Source organism: Thunnus thynnus, chromosome 16 (assembly GCF_963924715.1).
Source record: "Thunnus thynnus chromosome 16, fThuThy2.1, whole genome shotgun sequence".
Classification (NCBI taxonomy): Eukaryota; Metazoa; Chordata; class Actinopteri; order Scombriformes; family Scombridae; genus Thunnus; species Thunnus thynnus.
Window position 1 is genome coordinate 13,449,546 of NC_089532.1, and position 15,814 is coordinate 13,465,359.

The window sequence follows — 15,814 nt, forward strand, 5'->3', positions numbered from 1 at the left end:
CATTTTTGCTATTAAACCATCACATTTTTATAATTTCAATTCTGGATTAACATTGATCAACACTAATGGAATGGATAAAGATCATCAATTAAAACAGTTTTCAAATCTGTGTCGCTTGCAGATGCATATTTCCAACAGCATCAAAAGCAAGCTGCAGCACAGGGAGAGGCTGCCTGCTTGAGGGGACTAATCCACTGTTACAGTTACAGAGGCAGAGGAGGAATATATCTACTGTAACAGTGCTTTATAGTGCTAATACTGATATGTGCTCTGCAGACTATTTTCAGCATCTCATTGATATACACTTCCTTTGGTTTGGAGTTGGCAAAGAAGACCAGCTACTGTTGGAAGGTATCAATTACATTTAGCTCTGTTAGTGTAAACACAATGTTGGTAAAGAGCTAAAAGTAAAATTTATGTCTTGCTAAATAGTGGATCACAATACACAGGGAAAAGTATCTACAATATTAACAAAATGGTAGCAAGAAACCTGCAGGTTGCCTTGACATCAGCTTCTTCAAACTCACTTAATCTTCGTCACTTATTCCACTTACTCTTTCAAACAAATTCCAAACCCTACAAGACTGAGAAGCCAAAACCTCCAGGTAATGGTTCAGCACTGGATGCCAGACCCCACTATACCATCTCTTTTAGCTCTCACTGCTCTGACCTTGTCATCATTGGTCTCAAATCTTTTCCCTCCTGGCTCCCCGAGGCTGCAATGACTTCAGAACAGCAGAGTCACTCCTCATCAGAGTTTTCATGTACGATGATGAAAACCCACCACCTCTAGAAGTATAGCACCTCATGTCACCCTCTCCCCTCTGAATAATATCCAGTATCAAATCTACTCACTGTTCTTGTTCTCAAATCCCTTTTTGGCTCTTATTTTTTTATTTTTCATATCACTCATTTTACTGTTAATAGATGTTACTTGCACCTACCTATGGGTTGCATGTAATGTGTGATCACGCTTCTACAGCTAGCAATTTTAAATCACTCCGCATAACAGGATCTGCTACATCTTAATCAGCTTCTTTCAACTGGATCATTTGTATTCACATATCTCTGCTGCTCTGTCCTTTAATATTCTGTCTCACTTATTTCTGTATTCCAGAGCTAAAGTACTCTGCATTCCTTGCAAACCATGATATGTTTACATTTGCATTTATACAAAGCATCTGGCACATGTCCTTATCCAGAGCCACTTACAGCGTTTTGTCTTACTGTGGGATGACTCCACTGGGAAATGTAACTGAACGGTAGCATGAGTTGGTCAGAGACGATAGCCAGATGGAAGGAATTTCTCTTGCTCTCAATTGCACATACATATGTAGGTAAACATTCACACAAGAACGCACAAACGGTATGCAGACATAAATAACATGATTGCTCCTCCGCTCTGTGCAAATATTTGAAATTGTTTATTGAAGATATAGTTGGACAACCAGAAGTCGGAAAAACACAAACTTTGATGCAAGAATAAATTATGCAGCAAACTTCTCCCACTAACTTCTTTTTAACGGTTATAATTATGTGTGTGTGTGTGGAATATACTATATCACCAGAGTAGATGTGAGTAGTATTAATCAGGGTCCTATCTCACTTTCTGATCAACCAATCAAATCTTTGCTGACTTTCTCATTGTGCACAGTGCGTGCCGACTTGCTCTGCAGCCCTCAGCCAGCTCTGCAAACCCTTCTGAACCACCACTGTTACTGTCAAGTATAAATTAAGCATTAAACATTGCAATTCCTCAGAGCCTCCATTCGTGTATTGTTTGTTTTTTTTCTAACTCTATTTTTACATATAAAGAGCCCTTACAATTATTTTCCCCTTGTTCTGTGTGTCTCTTGTGTAATAGCCTGCCTGCTGCTGTCACACTGTCTCATGGAGAAACATAATTAATTGTCCCCTCCTGTTAAAGATAAGAAGTTGTGGGAAAAAGGAGACTAAATTAAGTATAGCCTACTTAAAAGTCAGTATCGCATGCTAAAAACTGCTTGATTTTTTTTTTTTTTTTTTCCCCACATAATGCGATGCTGAAATGAATGAGAGGCAGTAGTAGAGGTGAGACAGTTCAAGAACGATCTTGGAAAACAAACAAAAGTATTCAATCTCTGGAAAAAACATTTGCAAATTTGTAGCTTTTTCTGTCAGGGTATATGACATATGTTCCTGCTTGTATGCAACAAAAAGGTCCAAGATTCTTGTGTACAAACGGCATAAACAGTATGCTATGATAATTAGTATTTAGTAGACTGTATATAGTTATTGAACTGAGACACAGCACCGGTCATCTCTGTGGTGTTTATGTTTTCTGGGTTTCACTGTACCATTGTAACATCACCGATGTGTCCAGGTGCATCACAAGGTGATGTATGTCACAATTACCTGATTTAATATACTGTGGTGAAACAGCTGGAGGATCTTGTAGTATGTATTTTTCACACACCGAAACTAACCTAAAATATATAATTCAATTACTGACAGAGGATGTTCTCACCACCACCTACATGGCTAACAAAAAATCATGTTTGTTGAGGCCATGATGGACTCTTCTGTTTCTACAATATGTGTAAACTGCCAACAGCATAACAAAGCAACAGCTGTAAAATTAAATTAGTATGTCACTGCTGCTACACTACAGCGTATACTGCTGCAGGTTGGCGTCAGCATTTGTGAATGGTTACTGTACATATCTCCTGTGGGAAGGAAGATAAGGCGGGTGGGGGTGTTATGGATTTGTCACGCGTATGCCATGTTGGCCTAGTTACTGTACAGTGTTTCAGATACTGTAACAGTTCAGCAGTACTCTCTCACTCTGCATGCCCTCAATCTTGAATTAATATAAATGTTACAGTATGTGTCTGTGCATGCGTTTGTGTAACTGTGTGTATGAGGCGTCAAGAAAAGACATGTTTGTTTGTGGATATTGTAATCAAACACATGTACACAACAGCCAAATCATATGTGAATTATTCCATTGCAAATAAAAATGATGATGAAGAAAACACACACACAGTTGCATTTGAAGGCTTTGGATTTATTATTCTGGGCCTTCTGTCCATGAATCACTGCTCAATAAATAGATTTCAGTGTCTTTCACACTCCGAGATGGATATATGTGACAGGGAGTGATGAGGTTGTTGAAAGAATACAGAGGCTTGTCTTTGAATGTGTGTGGCAGCATCACATAAAACCAAACAAGACTCTGGGGTGTGAAATTAATATATTAAAGTGTGTACACACTCTTTGATTAGTAATTGCAGCAATAAACGATATCATTGCATCTAAAAGATACAAGGGCTTGAATGGGGTTTTTTTTTTACACATGGATGGGTAAATAGTAATCCCACAGAGCTTCGACCCTTTGCGGGCTGTGTAATGCTTACAGAGTAGCTGTTAGCCCAAATGGACGTACGTACTTCATACCAAAATGTTGTATTGCACTACAAGTTGCAACATGGAGAAAGCTTAAAATACTGTAATGTTAAGTCCCCTGTAATAGCTCAGGGGTAGAAGCGTGAAATACAGCAGCAACAGAGAGACATAATGATACAAGACAGACAGATCCACATTGCATATACTGGTGCAATAGGACTGAAACAGTGAGCACAACGTTATGGTATTTAGCTCAAACACATCACAGCAATCTGCAAAGAAAAGCTTCAAGCTTTAGCTGTGAATTGATTCACAACTCTGTGTAGGCGTCATAAAAAATTCAACATTTTAAGAAAAATCAAAGTTAGTGTACTTCACCACCACTCATGCATACCAGCGGGCATTCCAAATGATTTCCATATGTAATACAACTGGCTGTACTGTAAGTGCCTGATTCATCATCTGGACATAAAAGTTGCATGCACCCGAAATGAGAAGGTCACAGTCAGATTTGCTTTATATAAAACATCATAAGAGCTGTGGAGCATTAACTGAGACCTGACGAAAACAGTTGCTATAAATCTGATGATGTAAAATATCAAGTAGCTACGCGCATACAACAATAGCAACACACTATTGTTCAATGGAGAGGAGGGATGTAAATTACCTTTTGAGAAGCACATCAGCAGGGAAATTGAAACTAGTCCATTTGTAGCCTAAATGATTAGATGCATATGACACAAATGAGCTATCAGACTTGAGTTCTAATAGAGGAAACATTTCACATAATCCAGGATTGTATTGATACAGTTGTCAGGGGGTTGTAACTACATGCTGAGACTGTCACTGAAACCTTAAATGCTGCATTGAACTAAGGACAGATTTCTCTCTTAGGGCAACAGTATTTCTTGGGCAGTAAAGGTATATATGTGCAATATAACCTCAGCTCCTTTTGCAGATTGAACAAGTGTTGAGGGAGAGGGAAAAAAAGAAAGACCTGTCTGCCCACTATCAGTGGCTTCAGGGCAGCTTTTCTCTGAACAAACCCAAGGTCAGACTCAAAGAGCGAGCCCCAGTGAAACAGATCAAATCAAAAGCAGGTTTTGCTGTTGGTATTCTTATAATGGCTTTGTTTGAAGTCACCAGGTTTTTAAACCCCCTAAAGAGTTGAAAAGTGACACATAAATTGTGTTTGCATGAAATCCTTTTGTCCAAAAGCGAAATACAATCAAAAAATAATCAAATCTAAAATTATGTCTGTAAGAAATTGTATTCAAACCAGCAACAAATAATTCCTCCATCACACTTTCTGTTTGGACTCACTTGGGTAATTTACTGAAATTGCACCCAGGGATGAAAACATTTTAATCGACCTCTTTCGGCAAACTAGAAAAGCTATGCTGGAGACTCACGACATAACACACTTCTATAGTTTTATTTCTTTATGTTTAGCATACTAATGATTCCAAAAAAATGCATAATGATCTCGATAAATTACAGCAACCGCGGTGTTGTTTAACTACAATCATAATTCATCTCTGTTTCTTCCTCAAATAGTGTGTAATCAGCTGCTACCATTCAGCATTTCTCCAGGCTTCACCAAAGAAAAGCAGCCATCAACTGTTTAACATGTTTCCACCTGTGTTTCCTTTTCATCAAAAGAATTGCTCATAAGCTGAATTCACATTTGCATTTAACATGTGCTTTAATGGCAGAAACGTCAGCGTGGAGATTTTTCACAATGAGCAGGATGCAGCAGTAATCATCATAGTTTTACCCCAAATCATAGCTCTATTTTATTCTGAGACATATCAATACAAGGGATGAAGCTGCTTTGAAATTATCTTAGGATGGGTGGAGAATAGATTATTTATATAGGAATACATAATTCATACTCGCTGAATATCAGAGGCACAGTTATATAGGAAGCATCATGCAGTTAGGGGGTTAGGTCTATCAGGGAATGACGTTATTACTTCATACTTCTCTCTTACAGCCCATTAAGTCTCCCTTTCATTCTCCCCAGGACTTCTTTCAATATGCAATTACTCATTTCAGGTGCAAAACAGCTGGGAGATGTTTGTGTCTGCATTGCAAGTATGTAAGATAAAATAGCATAGAGACACTGGGAAATTACTGTATGAACTACAGTATAATGTGGCAGCCGAGTTGCATTATTTTCATCAATCACTGGGTTTTGTCAACCTCTCCAGTGTTGCCCAGTAACAGACTTTGCTAAGTCCCGCCCCTTAGTTACTGTTGCTATCTGTCAATGTGGCAGATTTGCCATTCAAAAATGTTGGTAATTTTAGAAACAATGGGTCCTTGATTTCAGACAGAAATAGACAAAACCAGGCTCATTTCTAGCCAGCAGCCGTCGGTTTTTATTTTGCTGTCTCTAGCAGATTTATCTGCTGTAGCTAGCTAGCTAGCTAATTAAGACAGATTTTTCTTTCATGATTGGTTGACAACTGTCCTGATTCTTTTTTTAATGAGAATATTTGAAAAGGTGTCTTTAATTATGCACTTGATGGCTACATACAGTGCATGATATTATTAGCCGCATGTCCCAGATGAAAAGTCACAGCATCATCACCAGTGTATGACCACATAGAAGACATGGAAATGAAGAAACAAGTTGTTGTGGTTTTGAAGAGTAAAGCAAGTTAGTCCTATAAGTATGAGAAGGAAAAATGCAAGATCAGGCTGCTAAATTTGTTTGGCTTCTACTGTAGCTTACAAACTTATTTCTATTTTCAAACCTGTATTTTTTTACTTTTAATGTTTCAAGAAAATAGGCTACTGACGTTTGCCAAAAATAACTTGGATTGGCTGGGGATTTCGCAGTGTAAATGTCCCCAAAGCCTCTGCAGAGTGGGGATATACTCCACAGTGGATGTTCTAGCCATCAATGGAACTTTTTAAATGTAACCTGTAACCCCACAAAATAATATAGTATGAAACCCAACCCTAACCCTCTAGACTTGGAAGTAATGCTGGGTTGCTGCTTCTGTAGCTGTTTGTTGTCGTCGTTGTTGTTATTTTTATTAATTGTAAGCTAGTTAACCAGACATGCTAACATTTGCGGTTTACCTCAGAAGACAAACACTGTTTAAACCATTCTTTACATTTTGGATTGATATTTTGGTTTTTGGAGAGGGTAAAAAAAAGAAACTACCTCCCAGACTCTTTATATAATCCAAAGCCTGACAGCAGTTGCTAAGCTTTGATTGAACATTTGCTGTTCAGGAAAGGGGTTTAGCAAACACTCAATTTGACTGCAAGATTGTTTGGCACCTGCTCCAGGAGTGATCAGTGACAAGTAGACCTTTCCTCATGGTTAGTCAATTGTTCCCATAAAGAGCATAAAGATTTCTTGCTTTTACAGGAAGAGACTGAACCTTGCGGCTGCCCATTTAACTCGACCACCTGCAGCGGCAGCAAGGCTGTCCACCATCAGTAACAGCCAGGAAACACAAACCGTTATTTTTTAATGAGTGTTTTGTTTGATTATGGGTGCGACGACATAAAAATCACTCAGCCAAAGCAAACCTCCTACCAAAATGGAGCACATTGTGTTTGTTCTGAATGCTCCTGCCTCCTGTGTATTCTCTGTTCTTTCAACATGATCCTGAGAATAAACTATGAAGTGGCCCTGCTGTGAAGAGCCTGACCTCTCCTTCAACCTCATCTGTTAATGGAGATGTGTCGAGCAGGGTTACACCTTAAAGTTTTCGGTATGTTTTCCTCATTAACAGCGTCTACTTTTTGATATTGCTTGCTGTCCATCTGCAGCCTATAAATGTCCTCGAATGTCACTGCTAGCTGTGTGAAGTCACTATTTGTGAAGTCATTATTGTACACACAAAGATAAACACACAAAACTAATTTAATCATGGTTTGATTGTTAACATTTTTCTGTCAATATTATTTTGATTTGTTTTTTTTTTTCATTTTGAAAGAACAAGCCAAATTTGCAGGTAAAAGCACAAAGTACGAAAGACGCTGGAATGAAAAGGCTTCAAGTCCTCAAATGACTCTTCTTAGAAAGCTGCTAAAAATAGAAAATAGAACTAAGAAAGACAGATTGACTTGCTTTTCATCTACTGTATTTAAAACATTGATTTTTCTTGTGTATACAGCTCCTTCTAATTGGTTTGAGGTGATTATTCTCTCTGTGTTTACAACATCACAGGATCACTGAGTAGCAGCAGACTGAAATTTGGGGCTGTTGCAAGTTTTCTCTATCTCAAGACTACAGCTTTGTATTAAAAAAAAAGCAACTGCTGAAAAAGCAGACAAAAGACCTGGGGGGAAATGAACTTCTCGAGATGAAAAGGCTGGTGTACCATTATTACATTCTTCAAATAAGCCTCCACTATAGAGACCATGAGACTTATTTTTTAAAGGGGACAGTCTGTGTGTGAAGAATGCACAGTGAGATAATTGTTTTTATGTAATTGAGAACAAAGATGGTCTTGATATAGGCCTTATGGTGGCTGCTCTTTTGAAAAGGGTATCTAATAGGAAAATAATCCCATCTGTGAACTCTTCAACTCGCATTTCCATATCTGGCTTCACATCAGGGGAGGTGCACAAACAAATCTTTCCATTCAGTCTGTCTTCCCTCATACGTCACTTATATTACATGTTTATTTGGTTCAAATGTTTTATTTTGACCATCTGCACTCCTTAATAAAGACAAAGTTCATAATTCTAAGATTAAGGGAACAAAAACATTTTTGCTGTACATGTAACCTGACAGAAGCATGTGGAGCTGACTGTATTATGTTTCAACAATTTGCCACAGAAACATCTACTAACCTTAAATCAATCTATCATCTATTTAAATTGTACTGACTCTGTAACTTATCGTATAGTCCTATTGTTTGGCACCAAAGTAACCCAAAGAGTATTTGCCAATGCTGTCTGAATCTGGTCTGAGGAGCCTGTTGCTATGGGTAAATACAGATGGCTCTGTTTATGTTGAGGCTGTCAGCCACTCCCTCCATCCTCATCCTTTCACTCTTGTCTGCTCTCTGTAACATGAGGAGAGATGGACAACCCTGTCGGGTAGAATGGCTCACAGCCACATCTTCACTGAATAAGTGAATGAGTAATGATAGATGTTGATGGCCTGTCATGAAAAGACAAAACATCTGAGGTGAGATTATAGAAACAGACCAACATTGCCCTTTAAGTGTCCAGTGATGTAAGTAATGACAACATTTTAAAGTAAAGGGAATAAACATATAGAGTGCTGGACTAACATTCATCCGGTGCCTTTATTCTTAAATGTGGGGATCAATGTTGCCTTAAGTACATTCTTAAAAGAGGCCTGTGTGTGTGTGCACGTGCAAAAATGAGTAAAAGGCAGAGGCCAGTGGGTCATCGTGTACTGGATAGACAGAGCCTTAAGGGTTTTGCTGCTCTGTGTGGTTGATCCGTCAGCTGAAGCAAGTCTGAGACTGGCAAAATGCCCAGGATGGCTCTGGAGCATGTCTACAACACATCAACTCACCATCAGTTAGTAACCAGAGAAGACTCATTTTAATGCCTTAGCATCTGCCATTTTAATTATTTCTACAGTCACAGCCTGCACAAGGTACAAAGATGTACATGATTAACCATCACATTAGTTGGTCTGAACACTGAAACATTTCTCAATTCAGTCTATTTGAAAATATAAAGAACAAATTGCCTCATTGCCCTCAACTTAGTATTCAAAAGCTTCACTGTGATTGTCACCTATTAATCCATGTTTTGTAATGCTTGAGGATGCCACCACTTTCAACCTAATGAAGTATGCCCTTTTCATTTCTAACCAGTGAGGCATCGCTGCCAAATGCAAATCATTCACCAAACACAAAAGCACACACGTTGTTCTGCAGAGAGCTATTTAGCATGTTTCTGTGATATCGTACAAAAACATTTCAACAAAAAAGGAGGAGGGACAAATACAGTGAAACAATGCCCCTTTATGTTACCAGCCTAAACTGGTATTCTGTATAATAATTATACAGACAAAGCATTTCCTTGTCTTGCTGGATAAGCTTTTGCTAAATGCAAATCTTAGTTTAGGACATTCTGAAAGATTTACATTGTTAATGAGTTTCATGTGTTCTCACAATATACAGTATTAAAGACATCCTCCCAACTCCTCATTCTTCATCCTATCCAACAGGGAGGAAATCACTAACTAGCTCCACTGAGTTGGAGTTCTTTAAAAACTTTCTCTGTCTTTAGGAGAGAACATTATGGCAGCATCCGTCATCTTTTTAGAGACAAAGTGATGGCAAAGGTCCAATGATTTGCAGACAGCAGAGCTACACCGAGATGGATGGGCAAAAAATCATCCATTGTGAAGTCAGTCGTCAGAACTCTAGGGACATTTGCCTGACTTCATTCACAGTCACCATTACAGAGTGACTCAGGGCACTGAAACAAATTTCACCTCAGTAAAATCAGATTTAGAAATTAGTCATTACCTATCTAAAAAAAAACTTGCATTCCTGAGAAGATGCGTAAATGCTGGGAAAATGCAGGGAATAAGTATAAGGTATGAGGTCGCGGGGAACTGGAAGTAAAACAGAGCCTTATTTAACCCAGGTTATGACTTGCACCAACAAGGAAATTACTACATTGTTGTCAACCTCATCTTTCACCAGATCTGTTAAAGGGGACATATCATGCTTTTGTAATTTTCTGTTATACATCTGAAATAGCAGTATAAAAATATGTTAAACATAGTCAAAGGTTCACAACTTGAGTTGAACGTATATAAACATGCTCAATGAAAGTCAAAAGCCAGGGCTTCAACCTGCTCTGAACGCTTTGTTTGCAATGTTACCTCTACTTCCTCCTTGTGATGACATCAAATTGTTTGTGCATGACCACAAACGGCCGTGTATTCCTAAAGTTGTTGCTAAGATTGTTTTATGGGTTGTTCGCATTGACCACTCGCATATGGGCTCAAACATGTATAAATGTTTATGAGAAGTTTCTATTTCAACTAAAGAACTACTACTGTTTTGTTAGCTCGGAGGCTCAGGAGAGGGGCCTTAAAGAGACAGGAGCTAAAACAGCTTGTTTCAAACAGAGGCTGAAATGAGGGGCTGCATAAAGGGCCAGTATAAGTTAAATAAGGGCTTTTCCAGTAGAGCACCAGACTATAAATATAGACCTGGAAATGTGCACGATAAATTGTCGATAAATCGACGTCCCCCTTAACATTACTTTGCAACTGGCAGTTGGTTTAAGTTGAGTGTTCTGTTGCTAATAGCAACCCCTGGAGAGCCGAAGTCATGAGCTAGCCTCTGTAACTCATCTGTCTTCCTAGGAAAAACGTTAAACAAATGTTTTGTGAGCACACAAAAAACTACATCTTCCATTAAAATTTACGAGCACGAATACTCAAGTAATTGGAATTTGGTTTCCTTCATATTCATAAAACTCACCAACACAATCTTCTGATGTTTTTTCAGCTTTTAGCTGTAATGTCTGCTGTCTAAGAATATCCATACCCATGACTTGCCCAGGGTCTCAGCATGTCTGTCAAGCAGTGACATTTAACCCCTGATGGTCTAAGGCTCAAAGAGGCCATGTAAATGCAGAAATATTGAATAGACAACAATATTAGATTGTGGGTTTTTTTTTTCAATCACCATTCTTGTTGAATCATGTGGAGTAAACAATATGAGATACTGTTGAGAAAGGCTGAAGGCTGTATTTTTAATTATTTACATTATAACTAATGTCAATGGAATTTTGAATGAGGTTTTCTTACTTTCACTTGGACAATTTATAGCAGTTTAACTGACATTGTTACATTCAGCCTTTTGTCACATCTGTGACCAACCAAATATTGACAGGCATCTTTTATCTATTCCCCAAAGGCCCTTGTTGGAGTATTATCTGTAGGTTTTTTTTTTTATTATAACTGTTTTGTGATTGTTGATCTGTAATTTGGTAAGAATTGTATTTTTCTGCAAACAGTTGACAGCTAAGTTAGCCATTATAATACTGTAGCTATCTGAGGCTAATAGGCTGTTGATTTACTGTTTGGGTAACTTATGTATTCATGTGAATGGCAAATGGACTGCATCTATATAATGCCTTTCTAGTCTTCCAACCACTCAAAGCACTTTACACTACATGCCAACGTTCATGCACACACACACACATTCATACACTGATGGCAGAGGCTGCCATTGCAAGGTGCCAACCTGCTCATCAAGAGGAGTTTCTAATCATTCACACACACTTTCACACACCGATGGCACAGCCTTCAGGAGCAATTTGGGGTTCAGTATCTTGTCCAAGGACACTTTAACATGCGTACTGGAGGAGCTGGGGATTGAACCGCCAATCTTGCGATTAATGGACGACCTGCTCTACCTCTCAGCCACAGCCAAGTTTAATCTGGTGGATGCTGATGTTACATGTATATTTACTAGATTAATTATTGTGTTGTGTCAATTTTTGCACTGGTGATACTTTGTAACTAATTGGACAGTTAGTCTATACTAATATCAATATAAATCCAGAGTCCTTGTTACTGTATTAATTGATTTTTTTTCTTTTACAACAAATATGATCTCTTGCTTGTATGGGGTATCTCACTTCTTCTGATCTATAATCCCTATTGTTAAATTTGTTGTCCAGTACAGTTTTCACAGTCTCACAACTGCTTCCAGTAAAGCCAACTGCTGTCCTCCAGCTTTATTGGCAGTGTGTATATCTTTTATATAGCTGTGCACCTACACACATAGCGAAGGCAGAAGAAATATACTACATAGGCACAAAAGTCCCCACTGCTCCAGCTAAGTGGTTTCAAACACTGTGGCATCCAACCATTCCCAGTTGTGAATATGAGTAACTCCTCACGACTCGCAGGATTCTGCCTCTTTCACCACGCTGTTATCAGCTGCTGTAATTGTTAAGTTTTTTAAGAAAGACGTGAGCAGATTGACAACATTTCTTGTCAATATAAGGTGAATAAATGGACTGATTTTGATTAGTTACTTACTAAAAGTTTGCACAATAAGATAATGAGTAATGCTGACATTGTTGATGATCAGTTTCATCCTCGTCACTGTTACAGTATCATTCAATCAAGTCATATTGAACAAAAAAACTGTATTCTCAGATGGGGCCACGCTCCAATGCATTTCTATTTAGGGGTCCTTAACTTAATACGATTTGGGAGCCCTTGGCTTAGTCTGGCCTGCAAAACGGTAATTTGGCAGCAGAGATAATGCCATGAATGCTCTAAAAGCAGCTGCACAGAAAATGCCAAAGTAGATGGCACCAGACAAACCATAAGAAGCCAGACACTGAGAGAGGGGAGGGCAGGAAGGATACAACATTTGCACATGTCCACAACAGATGCACAATATCACATGTTGTTCGCTGTGAAGCTAAAATCAATTGAGTGTAACATATTAAAAAAATATATTGTTATGCAAATCACTAGAGAATGCACATATGCCACAAGGTCTTTGGTAGTGGCATTTATTGGGGTAAACACATACACTAAATTCAATTATGAGGGGAATAATAGGAAATGCATGCTGTGCAGTTAAAGTTATGCTTCCTTTTATGAATCACTATCTTTGCTCTAGATTCTAACTCTAAATCTGTAATCAATTTTGTTTTGGTAATTATAAGCTCATTAGCAATAATAATGCACGTGAAAACTGTTCACCAAAATATTGACAATAGGAACAAAAAGTACCAAGAGTGCAGGCTACCTCAACTCCGTTTAAGTCCCTTTAGCGATATTATGGGAATATGCATTGATTTTCCAGATAGGGAAACTAAAGATATGATACTAATTATCTTGATAAATAGATATGAATTGTCAAAGCTCACATGAACTTGTTGACCTGCCACGCCCATGAAATCAATTGACAAAATGTCTAAATAAAAAAGTTCAGAAGAGCCAAAAATTTGTGCGCAATTTGGAGGAAAAATGACTTACCTGCGCAGCCATGAATGACAGATCCATACTGTTGCTCCCTTCAAGCCAAGGCACTCAGTGTAAGATGCAAACCTGCGTGTTTCCTTCTCTTATTCCCCGATAGAGCATTTGCCTGTCCTTTTGATTTGACTCGGCATCCACGGGCTCTGCAAGTTGTCGGACTTCACGTGAAGAACATGTCGAAGATGACGAATGAAAATAAAACGAAGGAGGAGGAGAAAATGAAGGGAAATGACAGAGGAGGCAAAGAAGCGCAGCAGAAGGAGAAATGACGAGATGAGGATGCAGGAGACGGCATGAGAGAGGCAGTGGAGGAGGCTGTGGAGCTGGATTGTCACATATTACGAAGTCCCCTCTCTCTCTTTCTCACTCACTCACTCACTCACTCACTGTCTTTCTTTTTCTTTCTGTGCCCACCTCTCTATCTTTGCCTTTTCCTGGATTTTTTTCTGCTTCTTTGTTGCTGTCTCTTTGTGCCTGATCCTCTCTTTCTGTGCCTCCTTTTATTTTCTTCTTCATTTTCTTTTCATTCTCGTTTTTCTTTCCTCCAAATGAGAGTGACAAATGCACACATTGCCGTGCATCAGTTGCCTTCTGATTTCAGTTTAATTTGATTTTGATTATGTTAAGTGGCCACAACAGTTCCTAATTAAGATGCATCTTAATGCTGCTGCAGACAATTATATCCTAGACTATTATGTGCTTCTAGTTTTGTGGCAACAGATTGTGTTAACAAGGTGAGGACAGTGACCTCAACTCCTTTCAACATCTTTGGGATGAACTGGAATGCAGCCAGACCTCATCCCAACATCAGTGCTTGACCTCATTATGCTCTTTTGGCTGAATGGGAACAAATTAGTGCAGCAAGGTTCCAAAACCTTGTGGAAAACCTCTCCTATATATACTGTAGAAGTGTAGAGGCTGTGATAAGGAATGATAACAACCACATATGGCTGTAATCTTCAGGTGTCCACATACTTTTGACCAAGTAGTGTCACACGCAGAATACTTGCATCTCAAAAGTCAGTCACGAACACAACAGGTGTGTGAGTGTTCGCAGGTAAAATGAATGCATGGATGATGAGCTCAAACCGTCGTCATGTGCACTTAACTCGCCCAATCCGAAGCTCCATTGAAAACTCGCGGCCTAAAACTAATGACACATTCTTGAATTATCTCGGCCGGCAGAATAAAGGATGCTGCTATTATTCAGTGGAGAGTCTCTTCAAAAAAGCCAATTAACAAGCTCCACTTACAGTTTGAAGAGTGATTAATTTAATCGTGACCTAGCCTTCACTGTGAATACTTAAATTCATTCCTTGGTTGAGTAACACCAGGCTCCACATACAAAGCAGCTTCACAGAGCTCAATAGTGGGCTATTGGGCAGACTGCACTTATTCTTATTACAATATTCTTTGTCTTAGTCAAGTATCACAATATTTTGATTTTTCCAGGATCTCTTTGTTTACTTCTAATTTTTCTAATTCTAATTAACAAACACAAATGATAAAGCCTTTTAGAATGAAATATATGAGAAACTGGTTCATATTTTGTAGGATAAAGCATATTTGAGAGCAAGTTTGATTACTTTGTCCTTGGAGTTTGGTGGGAAATATTGATGGGTTCTTGCTAGCTAAGCTGGATCCCCAGTTGTGTTTTTGATAGTTTACCATAACCTCTGCCATGCAGGGGATGAAGCAGATATCCGAGATCAGCAGTTCAGACTCCATCCTTCTGTCGTTTTTTTTTTTTTTTTTTTTTTTCTTGCTGAGCAGGCAAACATTACATCCAGTTCAGTCTTCCAATGTTGGGGATTTCACTCCACTCCAGTTCCACTTACAGTTTTTAAGGAGAACTAATATAACAGTTTCTTTATTAACATCCTGATTATGAATGTCTCATTCAGATCGTAAAGGACACTTTGTACTATGTGCAGGCATTACACTGTTAAGGCCACTGTAATGTCAATATTAACAACACATACACAGAGTTGATGTCTGATTTTGTCTTTTTTTTTGTCAGTATATTTATGTTGAATTTAAATTTAATGTGATATTTGTGGGTTTTTTTTGGCATATTTAAATCATTAAATTACTGTAATGCCTGTGAGTGACACTTCCACAGTTAACATGCTTATTTTTTTGCTTTTAAGCACTCAATTACCATAAATTAGCCTGTAGGTTCTCTGTTTTTCAACCAAGAATTTATTAAAATTATTGTTTTCCACCACTTAAAAGCATAGCATAACCTCAATAAATCCACCACTCTGCTGAAGTGATTAAACAGTCAAATGAAGAAATTGCTGAGGCCTTCAAAAATAAGGATAAAACTCTTTTTCACAAACAGGAAGTCATACATACATACATACAAACATACATACATACAGACATACATACATACATACATACATACATACATACATACATACATCTATATGTTCTGCCAAT

General features: G+C 38.3%; 1 protein-coding gene across 1 annotated transcript in view; it reads right to left on the minus strand.

Moving 5' to 3' along the window:
- The window catches only part of LOC137200005 (uncharacterized protein C14orf132), a 32,464-nt gene extending 18,388 nt beyond the window's left edge, over positions 1–14,076 (minus strand). Inside the window, exon 1 of the mRNA XM_067614668.1 lies at positions 13,367–14,076. Within this exon, the coding sequence (XP_067470769.1) occupies positions 13,367–13,393 (27 nt within the window). The 5' untranslated portion in view covers positions 13,394–14,076. The remainder of the gene's footprint in view (positions 1–13,366) is intronic.
- Positions 14,077–15,814: the final 1,738 nt, after the last annotated feature.